A 14851-nucleotide genomic window follows, 5' to 3' on the forward strand; every position below is an offset into this window, starting at 1 on the left:
TTCTGTTTTAATTCTAATACAGTAGGTATCTATAAATATGATCCACTACCCTACATAGTTGAGAAACTGTCCCATTTCTAAGAGAGCAGAGCATTGGAGGTTGAGCTAGAGTCAGGGTCATCAAACATAGTTGAGGTGGGGGCAACCACACTGAAAACAACAGAATTAAGTGAAAGGCTACATACTAAACAATGAGATATCCAGCTCCTTTCTTAGATATGAGGATGCTAGCAGATTTATACTTCCAAGTTGGCAGAAGAGAGAATTCTTCTCTGGAAAAACTAAATTGCACATAAGAAAAGACCAACAGATATGGACAGTTAGGAATCCCCTAATGTAATAACCCAGGCAGATCACCCTACATAGACCCTCAACTAGTTGAGAAGAAATGTCCATGAGGAAAAAAAACATCCAATCAGTTTTTCGTGCCTCTTTCTTAAATAGGAATAGAGATCTAACCATCATTTGACATTTGAGGAAGATCTTTAATATGAAAGAAAAAAAAATAAAGAAGGAAATGGGGGGAGGAGGGAAGAACATAGAGGGAAAAAAGTTTAATGAAGAAATCATAAGTATTGGAGAAGAAAGAAAGGAAAGGAAGGGAGGAAGGAAAACGGAGGGAGAGAAAGAGTGTGAGAAGAGAAAATAAGAAAAGAAACAAAATAAACAAACACAACTAAAATTGATACCTTCAGAGAGAAAAATGATCCAGAAACAAGAAAAGAAGCCATAAAAAGGAAGCTTTGAAAAATAGTTTTTGGAAATTAGAAATATGATAACAGAAATGAAAATTTCAACAGAAAACTTAGATTATTAAGGAGATTTAGCAGAAAACAGAAGAAAAAAACAAGGGAGAGAAAAATATATAAAAATTAGACTACTGTTTGAGGAGTTCTGATATCTGACTAATGGAAGTTCCAGAGAGAGAGAGAGAGAGAGCGAGCACAAAAAAGAAGAAAATCATCAAAGAAAAAAATTTCCCTAAACTGAAGGGTATGAGTTTCAGATTGAGAGGGTCCACCACATACCTAGTAAACAGAATAAAAAGAGAGTCACACAAAGGATCACTGAGGACAAAAAGAAGATTTTACGAGTACCAACAGAGAAAAAACAGGGCAAATAAAAGGAATGGAAATTTAAAAGGATCAGATTTCTCAATAGTTACAAGAAAAGCTAGAATAAAATGGAGCCAAAGCATCAAAATCCACGGGAAATCTGTATGCATCCAAAATATAAATCAAATTCTAATACAAGGTCTCAACAAGTTTACCTCTCATTTATCTTTTCTCAGGAAGTTCTTGGAAAAAAAATGTTCCACCAAAATGAGGGAGTAAACTTCATAAAAAGGCATGGATCCAACAAATAAGAGAGCCAAAAGGAATCCCTAGGACGATGGTGAAGGGAGATCCCAGGACAACAGCTGTGCAGGAAGCACGGAGATCAATTAGTCCAGATGGGACCAGAGGAGAGACTGCTCCAGGAGAACACCTCCAAGGACAAGATGAAACTGATGGCTACCTGGAGTGTTTGCACAAAGAGAGAGATCTACTCCTCTGGTACAGAATTTAGGCATGACTTAGGGAAAGACTAATAAGAAATTAAGCAAATGAAAAAGAGTTATTAACTGCAGGGAAAACAAAAAAGTTGTGGAAGAAAGAAAATGTAATCATTGCACACACATTCTCTTCTGTGAGTCATATTTACATAGGAATAAAAATATGAGCATTGAACTCTGATCTAACCAATACTTAAGATATAAAATATTGGAGGATGGGGAAATGTAAGTATGTTTAAGTGTGTGATGAGTTAGGGAGGTATGAGAGCTAAATTCTTATCTTTCATAGTAGGAAATTAATAGATAATATTTAAATTGGAAAAAAATTTAAAATACCATCAGACTGTTATTTAGAAATATGGAAACAAATATAACAAGTGGCTAAAATTGTGATGATTGCTTCTGGGGAGGGGGAATTGGAGTTGGGAAGGGTGGAGCTGGGTATTGATGGTTTCTATTATAAACAAAAATAAGGATGTAATAAGGATGCAATAAATACATCCTTATTACAGAAAAATTGGAAACTATAGAAAAGTAAAGATGACCATAAAAGCATCCCTATACTCCTTACATCTAAAGGTTAATACTATTAACCTATTAGTAACTTTTCTTTGAGTTTCTGTGCATTTTTATATTATTGAGGTATGAATTGTATATTTTATTTGATTCACTTAAAAGGATTTTCTTATTTATTTTTCATAACTATTTTCACAACAGTATATTATTTAATATTATATAATATATTTAGGTGTAATAATTTAGGCTTTTTTCCTATATCTTATTATGAAAAATTTCAAACAGAAGCAGATGGAAAGAATTGTAGAGTGAAAAAAATATATTCACCACCTAAGTTCTACCATTAACATTTTGCTACATTTGCTTCATCACACATTTATCAATCTATCTATCCCTCTATCCATCCATTGATCCATTTTATGTTTTGAGGCATTTCAAATAAGTTGCAGACTTCAGTATAGTTCATCCTAAACACTTCATCAATCATACTATTAACCAGAGTTCTTTAATAGAGTTCTCTAATATCTGTTATGGTTCTTTTTCTTAAGTAAATTTTACATACAATGATCTGTACAAAACTTAAATGTATCATTTGATGAATTTTGACAAAAGCATACAAAATCCTGTGTAATCCAAATCCCTATCAAAGTGTAGAACATTACAATTACCCCAGAAAATTCCCTCTTGTGCCTTTCGCTCTCGATCCATGTCTCTACCCCCTATACCTACAGAGGCAATTTTCTAATTTTCACAATCTATTCTAGAACTTCATATAATTGGAAAAACACAAATATGCTGTTTTATATAAGGCTTTTTTTGCACTTAGCATAACGATTTTGAGATTCATTTATGTTGTGAAGTGCATCAGTACTTTGTTTTTTATTTATTTATTTATTTATTTTTTTTAACATCTTTATTGGAGTATAATTGCTTTACAATGGTATGTTAGTTTCAGCTTCACAACAAAATGAATCAGATATATATATACATATATTCCCATATCTCTTCCCGCTTGCGTCTCCCTCCCTCCCACCCTCCCTATCCCACCCCTCCAGGCGGTCACAAAGCACCAAGCTGATCTCCCTGTGCTATGCGGCTGCTTCCCACTAGCTGTCTACCTTACGTTTGGTAGTGTATATATGTCCATGCCTCTTTATCGCTTTGTCACCGTTTACCCTTCCCCCTCCCCATAGCCTCAAGTCCATTCTCTAGTAAGTCTGTGTCTTTATTCCTGTTTCACCCCTAGGTTTTTCATGACATTTTTTTTTCTTAAATTCCATATATATGTGTTAGCATACGGTATTTGTCTCTCTCTTTCTGACTTACTTCACTCTGTATGACAGACTCTAGGTCTATCCACCTCATTACAAATAGCTCAATTTCGTCTCTTTTTATGGCTGAGTAATATTCCATTGTATATATGTGCCACATCTTCTTTATCCATTCATCCGATGATGGACACTTAGGTTGTTTCCATCTCTGGGCTATTGTAAATAGAGCTGCAACGAACATTTTGGTACATGACTCTTTTTGAATTTTGGTCTTCTCAGGGTATATGCCCGGTAGTGGCATTGCTGGGTCATATGGTAGTTCTATTTGTAGCTTTTTAAGGAACCTCCATACTGTTCTCCACAGTGGCTGTATCAATTTACATTCCCACCAACAGTGTAAGAGGGTTCCCTTTTCTCCACACCCTCTCCAGCATTTATTGTTTGTAGATTTTTTGATGATGGCCATTCTGACTGGTGTGAGATGATATCTCATTGTAGTTTTGATTTGCATTTCTCTAATGATTAGTGATGTTGAGCATTCTTTCATGTGTTTGTTGGCACTCTGTATATCTTCTTTGGAGAAATGTCTATTTAGGTCTTCTGCCCATTTTTGGATTGGGTTGTTTGTTTTTTTGTTATTAAGCTGCATGAGCTGCTTATAAATTTTGGAGATTAATCCTTTATCAGTTGCTTCATTTGCAAATATTTTCTCCCATTCTGAGGGTTGTCTTTTGGTCTTCTTTATGGTTTCCTTTGCTGCGCAAAAGCTTTTAAGTTTCATTAGGTCCCATTTGTTTACTTTTGTTTTTATTTCCATTTCCCTAGGAGGTGGGTCAAAAAGGACCTTGCTGTGATTTATGTCATAGAGTACTTTGTTTTTTGATCTTGCTGAGTATCATTCCTTTATACAACTATACAACAGTTTGTTTAATCCATTCTCTTGCTGATGGACACCTGGGCTGTTTCTAGTTTTTACCTATCATTAATAAAACTGGTATGAACATTCTTATAAAAGTGTTTGTGTGACATGTTTTTATTTCCTTTGCGTAAATACCTTGTGATGGAATTGCTCTGTCATAGAATAGGTTTATTTTATTTATATAAGAAATTGCCAGATATTCCAAAATGAACCAGATATACTATAATGATATCAAGAATTTTTAATGTGTCATTTTTTATTTTCTATTTTTTTTTGTGGTACGCAGGCCTCTCACTGTTGTGGCCTCTCCCTTTGCGGAGCACAGGCTCTGGACGTGCAGGCTTAGCGGCCATGGCTCACGGGCCTAGCCGCTCCGCGGCATGTGGGCTCTTCCCGGACCGGGGCACGAACCCGTGTCCCCTGCATCTGCAGGCGGACTCTCAACCACTGCGCCACCAGGGAAGCCCTAATGTGTCATTTTGATGTTATATTTTCAAGGAATTTGTCCATTTCAATTGTAAAATTTGTTGGTATAAAGTTGTTCATAATGTTCCCTTATTATACTTTTAATATCTATGTGACCTATAGTGAGAATCCCTTTTTTATTCATGATAGTGGCAATTTCTGTTTTTTCTTTCCCATTCGCTCTTTCTCTCTCTCCCTCTATCTTTCAATCTCTCTCTCTAAGTTTTCAAATTTGTTCACCTATTCAAAGAGATACTTCTGGCTTTGTAAATTTTCTCTACTGCTTGTCTATTCTATGTTTTATTGCTTTCTGCTTTTACCTTTGTAATTTTCTTTATTTTACTTGGTTTGAGTTTAGTTTGTTCTTTTTCTAGCTTCTTAAGATAGAAACTAAGAAAGGTCATTGATACCAATGTTTCTTCTTTTCTAATATAAGCATATTGGAATATAGATTTCCCTCTAAGCTCTGTTTTTTCTGAATTCCACCAATTTTGATAAAATATATCATCATATTCATTTCAAAATATTTCTTACTTTCCCTCATGATTTCTTCTTTGATCCACAGATTATTTCAAAGTGTGTTATTTAATTTCAAAATATTTAGGTATTTTATAGATATTTTTCTTACTGATATCTAACTTAATTTCTTTGTCATCAAAACAGACACATGAAAAGATGCTCAACATTGCTAATTATTAGAGAAATGCAAATTAAAACTACAATGAGGTATTACCTCACACCGGTAAGAATGGCCATCATCAAAAAGTCTATAAACAATAAATGCTGGAGAGGGTGTGGAGAAAAGGGAATCCTCCTACACTGTTGGTGGGAATGTAAATTGGTGCAACCACTATGGAAAACAGTATGGAGGTTCCTTAAAAAACTAAAAATAGAGCTACCATATGACCCAGCAATCCCACTCCTGGGCATATATCCAGAAAAGACGAACACTCTAATTTGAAAAGATACGTGCACCCCAGTGTTCATAGCAGCAACTATTTACAATAGCCAAGACATGGAAGCAACCTAAATGTCCATCAACAGATGAATGATAAAGCAGATGTGGTATATGCATAGATACACAATGGACTATTACTCACCCATGAAAAGAATGAAATATTGTCATTTGCAGCAACATGGGTGGACCTAGAGATTATCATACTGAGTAAAGTAAGTCAGACAAAGACAAATATTATATGCTATCACTTATATGTGGAATCTAAAAGATAATACAAATGAATTTATTTACAAAACAGAAACAGTCTCACAGACATAGGAAACAAACTTATGGTTACCAAAGGGGAAAGGGGGAGGGATAAATTAGAAGTATGGGATTAACAGATATACACCACTGTATATAAAATAGATAAGCAACAAAGATTTACAGTATAGCACAGGGAACTATATTCAACATCTTGTAGTAACCTGTAATGGAAAATAATCTGAAAAATATATATATATATATAACTGAATCACTTTGCTGTACACCTGAAACTAACACAATATTGCAAATCAACTATATTTCAATTAAAAAATTCTGTATGATTTCAATCCTTTCAAATTTATTGAGACTTGTTTTATAGCTGAGCATATATGATCTATCTTGATGAATGGTTCCATGGGCACTGGAAAAGAATGTATGTTCAACTCAGCCTACAACTGTCAATTAGGTCAAGCTGATTGATAGTGTTATTCAAATCTTCCATATCCTTTCTGTTTTTAATCTAGTTGTCCTATTAATTACTGAAAGAGACGCTTTTAAATCTCCAACTATGAAAGTAGATTTATCTATTTTTCCACCTTTTGTTCTTTTAGTTTTTTCTTTGGGTATTTTTTCCTTGGGTACTTTGAATCTCTGTTATTATGTACTGTTTCTATAGTTTTCTATTGCTTCTTTAAAAGATTATCACAAACAGTGGCTTAAAACAATCCAAATTTATTATCTTATCGTTCTGTATGTTAGAAATTAACATGGATCTCACTGGGTTAAAATCAAAGTATTAGGAGGGCTGTATTCCTTCTGGAAGTGCTAGAGAAGAATCCATGTCCTTGACTTTTCCAGCTTCTAGAGACTGCCCTTATTCCTTCACTCATGACCCCTTTCTTCCACCTTCAAATCCAACAATAGTGGGTCAAATCCTTCTCACATTACATCACTCTGACTTCCTCTTCTGTAGTTAAATCTTCCCATGCCTCCTCTCTTCTGACTCCCTCTTCCACTCTAATGGTTACATTGGGTCCATTTGGATAATCCAAGATAACCTCCCTACTTTAGGTCAGCAACCTTAGTTCTATCCACAACCTTAATTCTAGGAATACAATTTCACAGTCTTCTTAGAGTAAATATTGTATTACTTCACATTAAAAAAACTTGGAACAGTATAACTCCACTTACAGCCTCCTCCCTTCATCATCCTTTGTGGTATTATTGCCGTATATTTTTACAACTCTGTATGTTATAAACCCCATAATACAATGTTATATATTTGTGTTAGAGTCAGGTTTTTTTAAAGAAATTAAGAGAAAAAATATATTTATCTATAAATTTACACTTTCCAAAGCATTTCATTATTTTCTGAGATCCAACTTTCCTTCTGATGTTACTTCTGTCTGAAGAACTTCCTTTAGTATTTCTTGTAGCACAGGTCTGCCGGCTTTCACTTACCCAAAACATCTTTATTTCACTTTCATTTTAAAAGAATATTTTTCTGGATAGAGAATTCTGGTTTGACTTTTTCTTCTTTAGCACTTTAAAGATGCAGTTCCATTGTCTTCTGTTATCCATTTTTTCTGATGTCAAGTTAGCCATCATTTGTCTCTTTGCTCTCTATGTAAAGTGTCATTTTTATCTGAATGCTTTGAAGATTTTTCTCCATCCTTTTGTTCTCAACAATTTAAATATTATGTCCAGGTGTGATTTTCCTTGTATTTTTCCTTCTTAGGGCTTGCCTAGCTTCTTGGTTCTAAAAGTTAATGTTTTTCACTAAATTTGAGAGAAGTTCAGCTTTGGTTTCTTTTTTAAAAAAAATATTTATTTATTAACATATTAATTAACTAATTTTGGCTGTGCCAGGACTGTTGTGGCATGTGGGATCTTTAGTTGCGGCATGCGGTTTCCTTAGTTGCAGCATATGGACTTCTTAGTTGCAGCATGCAGACTCTTAGTTGCAGCATGCAAACTCTTTGTTGTGGCATGCATGTGGGATCTAGTTCCCCAAGCAGTAATCGAACCTGGGCCCCCTGCATTGGGAGTGCAGAGCCTTAGCCATTGGACCACCAGGGAAGTCCCCAGATTTGGTTTCTTAAAAAAGTTTTCTGCCTCATTCTCTCTCTCATCCTCTGGATTCTAATTGCACAGATGTTACTTGATATTGGCAATGAGGTGGCTGAACCTTTGACAATTTTCTTCCCAATATTTTTTCTCTGTTCTTTAACTGTATAATTTCAAATGATCTGTATGCAAGTTCACTAACCCTTTCTTCTGTACTTTCCAATCTCTTAGTAAGCCCATCCAGTGAGTCTTTCATTTCAGTTATTTATTTAGTTATATATTTTGGTCGCACCACATGGCTTGTGGGATCTTAGTTCCCCAACCAGAGATCGAACCTGTGCCCCTTGCATTGGAAGCATGGAGTCCTAACCACTGGACAACCACGGAATTCCCATCATTTCAGTTTTCTATTTTTTCTTTAATAATTTCATTTGGTTCTGTTTTATATATATATATATATAAAGTTTCCATGTCACTGCTGATATTTCCCTATATGTTCACTCAATATGGACATTTTCCCTTAACTATTTGAATATATGTGCAATAGCTTCTTTAAAATCCTTGTCAGCTAATCCTATTATCTGGGTCATCTCAGGGTTTCAAGTCATAGATCATTCTCTTGGCCATGGGCCATATTTTTCTGTTTCTTTGCATGTCTAGTAATTTTTAAAATTGTATACTGGAAAGTGTGGTTGATATGTTGTAGAGACAGAAGAGTGTTGGTCTGGGATCTAGCAGGCAGTTGGATGAACGTCTGGTCATCTTGTTCTTGTAGCAGCTGCAGTTCAGACTTCGTTAGGGTGAGTCTGTTGTGGTTACACATTAGACTTAAGGCAAATCCTTAGTCCTGGGACATAGACTTTACTCCCGAGGCATGTCTTTTAGTTTTCACTGGAAAGCACAAGGTGTTTATCAAGCCCCTCAATTTGTGAGATTCAAATTACAATCTCTGTCCCTCATGTGACAGACAGCAGCTGAAATTGCTGTTCAAATTTTTCAGGCTTCCAGCTGTTGTTTTCTCCCAGGCTCCTTGAAGTCTCCCTTAAATATGCACAGTTCAGGGATCAGGCAAAGATTTGAAAGGAGGTTTATATGCATATTTGGTGTTTTGTCCCATAACTCCATCTTTCTGAGATTTCCACCTTCTGACTTTTTTTTTCCGACACCTCAAATCAATATGACCATGTATTTCTTTTGAGTTTAAAGCCACCTCATACTGTATGGATTCTTAAGTAACCACAGATCTCACCAGTGCCATTCAGTTCTTTCAGGAATTGAATAACTTCCTCTAGCTTTTGCTGCCTTTTGATCACTCTTTGTGTGTGTGTGTGTGTGTGTGTGTATTTAATTATTGTCCAGATTTATCATTGATATCTGATACAAGCTATTCCACCATTCCTGTAATTGGAACTTCATCTCACTAACTCTTTCTGGGTTTTCTGCATGGGTTGGAGGGAAGAACCAATCATCAAGTCGTGTATCTTGGTCCTGAAAATCCAAGAGCATGAAAGTCCAAATCAAAATAGTCTAACTATATAGATTTATTTATTTATGACTTCAGACTCAGAGTTCTGGTTGTTCAAGCTCCAAGCTCAATATCCTAGTATTGAATTGATTCTTTTGGCTAGATGTATACCAACAAATTCTATTCTCCTTTTTTTTTTTCCTGACAGTGACTCTTGATTTCCTTTACATTATTAAGAAATTTTCACCTCAGCATTTCTCAGGGTTAGAGAAACATGGCATTTGGCTTTAATTTTCACTGAGTCCTCCTGGCCAAGATTTCTTGGAATTGTTCCATGACTATTCCAAGTCTTGACTGAAAATTATGGCTGTAAGGAATAAATGGTAGAGTCCAGGTGCTACTTGTTGTCCCCAAATGAATGCTGATCCTGGAGCCAAAAGAAACACAACCCCATGCCTGCTTTGGGGGTATTTTTAGAGTAGTTACAAACACATGATATTTATCTTGAGAGATGGCCAATATTTTTTTAAATAGCTAATAAACAAACTGTATTTGCAAAAATGTATTTCTCCTTTATAAAAAGAAAAAATACTGTGCTCACTTCACTGCATTTGTACTATGGAGAGTGCTTGAGTAGGGGAAAAAAACTTTCTCTGATCCCTCCCTGTCAGCCATGATAACTGAGCGATGCTTACATTCTTACCAACTAATTTTTGTACACTGATCTCATTACTCCTCTTTATAAACACTATAAATTCTCCAGTCTCTTGTCTTTATGCTACATTATCCAGATAGCTTTTGGTGAGGACACTGAAGAGGATTTGAATTACACCAATAGAAGGTAATATTTCCAGTATAGGATTATTGTCTTGTTACCAAAGCCGTAACAGTTAAGAGAAGCCCATGGAGTGAGACAGAACCAACTTCAAGTCCAAAATCTGCCACTTTCTGTGTAATCTTTTGATTTTATACACCTTCCTCTAAGTTGTAGAAAAATATAGATAAAAACAGTCCTGACCTCATTTGGTTGTTCTGAGGATCAGATATAGTAAGACACATAAAGGTTCCTGCCACATTGTTATTATTATCATTGCCGTTATTTTCCCCCCAGTAAATGCCCAATTAACAGTTGCCTAAATAAGCACTTGTTGAACTGAATAAGTGCTATTCTGGTAAAAGAGAAAACACACAAATTACAAAAACAAGTATAAAAAATAGTAATTGTAAATTATGGTAAGTACTACGGAAAAACGAGCTAAGAAAGACAATTAAATAGGGGGTCTACTTTAGATAGGATCATCAGGGAAGGCCTCTTGAAGGAGGTGACATGTAAGCTGAATCTTAAGAGATGAGAAGGAGTAAGCTACACAAAATATGAAGATAACAGCATTCCAGGCAGAGGGAATGACACATACAAAGTTCTTGAGGCAGACATGCATGTGAACCCTCTACAAACTGAAAGTCCTCACCAGTGTGTTGGGACAGAATGAGTAAGGGCAGGGTGGCATCAGACGAGAGCAGAGGCCAAACACAAAGAGCCTTATAGGCCAGAGTAGAGAGTGTGGCTTGTGGTCTACATGCAAAGGGAAGGCACTGAGGGTTTTTGTTTGTTTGTTTGTTTGTGGTATGCGGGCCTCTCACTGTTGTGGCCTCTCCCGCTGCGGAGCACAGGCTCTGGACACACAGGCCCAGTGGCCACGGCTCACGGGCCCAGCCGCTCCACGGCATGTGGGATCTTCCCAGACCGGGGCACGAACCCGTGTCCCCTGCATCGGCAGGTAGACTCCCAACCACTGCGCCACCAGGGAAGCCCCAGCACTGAGGGGTTTTAAGCAAGGGAATGACAAGATCCTCAGACCCACTCAATCCATGACTCACAACGACAAACTGAAGGAGGATAAGAATTTCAGGAAATATTTGGAACTTGTTGTTTACAGAAACTAAGAGTATAAATGCAGAATAAAATATTTTTCATTATGATTAAAGTTACTGACTGCCAACAATTAATTTTGGAATTAGTTTTAACTTTTTTCTTGGAGCACGGAAGATAGTTTATTAAATTTCAGTTATAACTTCATGACAACTACTTATCTTTCATTTCACAGCATCTGATAATAAGTAAGAGCAAAAATGGTGAATACCTACTGTTGCCAGGTAACTGCATCCACTGTGTTTCCTGCCACCTTCATGAATCTGTAGGAAACAGAAAGAACAAAGATATTGCAACTTAAAGTAAACCATATCCCCAGGGTTAAAATAAAATAAGCTGAGACAGAGATCAGGCCAATCCTTGGGCAACTATGCTTTCTGAGAGGGCCCACAGCGATGGCCTATCCATAGGTATTGGAAGTTAAAAGGTACAGAAGGTGAAAGTAATCACACTTTCAGCTCTCCACACATTCTTTACCATCTGGAAATCAAGACCCCAAGACAGCATTATACCTACATCTGTCTTTCCAATCCCATGCCTGATGGCTCCCACATCACCTTCCCTGTGATCAAAACTTATCTGTCGCATTTCCTATTCTCTAAGGATTCTGAGATCTACTAGGAGACAAACGATAACATTTTCCAAGGATGACAACACAACATATGCCTTTGAAAAACCTCAGGCCTCTCCTTCTATAGAGAGCATGGGAAAACCCAATTTATTTATATAAGTATATAAGTATGAAGCACTAACAAATATGCCCTAGTGATGGGCTACCACAGCTGTCTAAGTGTAGAAACCTAAGCACCACATAGAGACATTTAACCATTTCTGGAGCAGCTAAGTAGAGAACTGAGTGTCTCGACCAGGATGCTCAGCTCAAAACAGAAACCAGACCTGTTTCCCTGCAAAGCACTCAGCAAAGTCTTGCTAGCAATTTGCCACCCTCCTGTGCCCCTTGGGGTTCCACCAGAAACATAGTGACAGTAGAGAGCACCCAAGGCCACACAGATTCCATAAGGTATCATGAACTGCAGGTCTGTGAATAACTCAATTATCAACCTGCCTCCTTTTAGCCATCCACATGTTCTGAGGCCATGCGCTGTCATGGCTCGTGTTACTATTTGAGAGAGTTACCACTCAGACATAGGAAATCAAAAGGAACATCTCAGTTCCTTCAGATCTTACTTTCAATTCTCTTTCCTGAGACCCTGGAAGGGAACTTTTCCTCAGACAGAAACAATCTTCCATCAGTACTTCATAAACAAAGAATTTGTCCACTGAGAAGGGAGAAGGACAGTATTTTGTCAAGAATGCCCTACCCCTGCCCTACTCCAGCCTAACCTTGCCAGGAGGACACATGGGCAAAGGGCGTGCTTGCGCTGCCCAGACAGAGGCTCTGTTTTGCCCTGATGGTGGAAGAGGACTGAGTCTCTGCAGGACTGGGTGAAAGAAGGAGAAGGGATACCAGGACTACTGGTTTAGTACCAGCGTGATGTTCATAAAAGAAGATGAAGAGGATGGAGAGTAGGGAGACAATGAGGAGGGGAAGGAGAAGGGGGAGGGAGAGGGGAAGGGGAAAGAACAGGAGGGGGAGGCAGCTTGGCTCTTGCCTGTATGGTTTTTGCTCTTTTTGTCTAGTACCACTCGGCAGTCCAGGAGCAAGAACGTGGGAAATGGAGCATAGGGTTGACTGAGGAATGAAAGTGGTTTGCTGAGCAGGACCAAAACATAAATGGGGATTGGAGGGAATATAACATTTACTGAATACCTATTTAGTACCAGGTATTCACATGTATTTCCTTCATATAATTCTCAAAATTGCTTTGCTTGGTGAGGTGGATATTATTAATCACATTATACAGGTTACTAACATCCCTACTGGCTAGAGAAGTAGTATTTCCAGCACCCTAACCAGCTCATTTTTATGGGATCATGCCACTCCTCCTAGCAGTGCTTCTTAGGAAGCAGGACATAGGAACCCTATGCTTTTGGAGCCCACGGATTTCTCTTTCCCTTCTCCTCTCCTTTCTCCAGCCCAGAAAAATCTCTTGACTCTGGGAGGGTAGCTCCACTCTCCTCACCATTTCTAGCCCTATGCCCAGGATTCTTCCTTTAAAATTCAAAAGCTGGAAAAGCTGTGCATTCTCTTCTCCATCCTGTCAGGTGCCACCCCTGAGTCAATAAGCACACAACCAGCTATCTGCTTGAATAGACAGGAGAAAAATGGAAAAGTCCAGGGAGAAAGAAAACAGATTAGGATCCAAAATACTATACCTGCCACAGAAGCACTCTAAGCTGTGGAAACCTGATGGCAATCTTAGAAGTAGGATAACCCAAAAATTAAGAGGGGGAAACGAAATTTTGTACCCCCTCCCCAGGATATTTTAAAAATTAGAAAACCTAGTCAAACTTAGATACAAGTGCCATTTATATATATATATATATATATATATATATATATTTACATGGGCTTTACTCCTCCAAAATTATTTCTAAAATCTCTGAAACGTAAAACTGCCTCCATTTACATATAAAAATAACCATAATAAAAATTACAATGACATTTAGAGTGCTTTCTTATAAAATTTTTTTTAGCTTCTTATGTATATAATTTCACATAACTCTCAAAACAGCCCTGGTAGACAGATATTTCTAATTTATAGTGGAGGTTGGTAAGTCTCATAGAGGTTATGTGACTTGTTCAAATTCATAGAGTAGTGCAGACTAAACTCAGGTTTTCTAATTCCAAACCCTATGTTGCCTTCAAGCTGTTTACACTGAGGACAAGAATTATTAAAATGCAAAAAAATAAGTTGAATTTTTGCCTTGAGAAAACACTACCTTATTTTTTAGAAAAAGAATAAAAGGCCTCAGCACCTTCTTTGCTTGTGGCTTCCTCTCACAGACTTGAGCATTTCAGTGTTATTTGTAAGACTAGGTGCTGGAGCAGGTGTCGAAAGGTGACTGACTCAGGGCCTCTGCTATAAGACAATCACAGTAAAGCCAAGAAGACAGACACTGAGACAAATTAGTCTCTTTGTGTTGCATTACTGGTGCAAACTAACTGCTGTGGGAGATCAGTCAAGGGAGTAGCTAGCTCTACCTTCTATGATGTTAGAAGAGGGATAAGCATTGAGTAAAGCTTCACATCTCACAAGAGGTTGAATCTAGCATTGAAAGAAGGGTAAGATTTTGCCATGAAGAGCAGGCCAGGCATAGAGCAGCTTGAGCAAAGCATGATAGAGTCAAGGTGAGTGTTTTCTCAGGAGTCCAGGATATCTGGATATCAGGGGAGAGGTAAGGGAGTGGTAGGAAGTCAGCATGGTCAGATAACTAGTTGCTAGCCTGTGATGCTAACACATCTGGCCTTTATTCCTTAACATCTCGGTACAAGTCGAGGTCTTATTTATCTTTGTATGATTAGCACCCAACACAATATTGTAAAATACAGATAGC

At 37.3% G+C, this 14851-nt stretch overlaps 1 protein-coding gene and 1 long non-coding RNA gene across 4 annotated transcripts in view; one reads left to right on the forward strand and one right to left on the reverse strand.

Annotated features, from left to right (window-relative positions):
- HPSE2 (heparanase 2 (inactive)) overlaps positions 1–14851 on the reverse strand; it is a 638970-nt gene that overhangs the window by 220995 nt on the left and 403124 nt on the right. For all 3 annotated transcript variants that reach the window (XM_004268436.4, XM_004268434.4, XM_049697113.1), the window contains one exon: positions 11608–11655. In XM_004268436.4, coding sequence (XP_004268484.1) covers positions 11608–11655 — 48 coding nt within the window. The remainder of the gene's footprint in view (positions 1–11607; positions 11656–14851) is intronic.
- Positions 1–14851, forward strand: part of LOC125961049 (uncharacterized) — a 297239-nt gene that overhangs the window by 103091 nt on the left and 179297 nt on the right. The window lies entirely within an intron of this gene.

This window comes from Orcinus orca, chromosome 14 (assembly GCF_937001465.1).
Source record: "Orcinus orca chromosome 14, mOrcOrc1.1, whole genome shotgun sequence".
Classification (NCBI taxonomy): Eukaryota; Metazoa; Chordata; class Mammalia; order Artiodactyla; family Delphinidae; genus Orcinus; species Orcinus orca.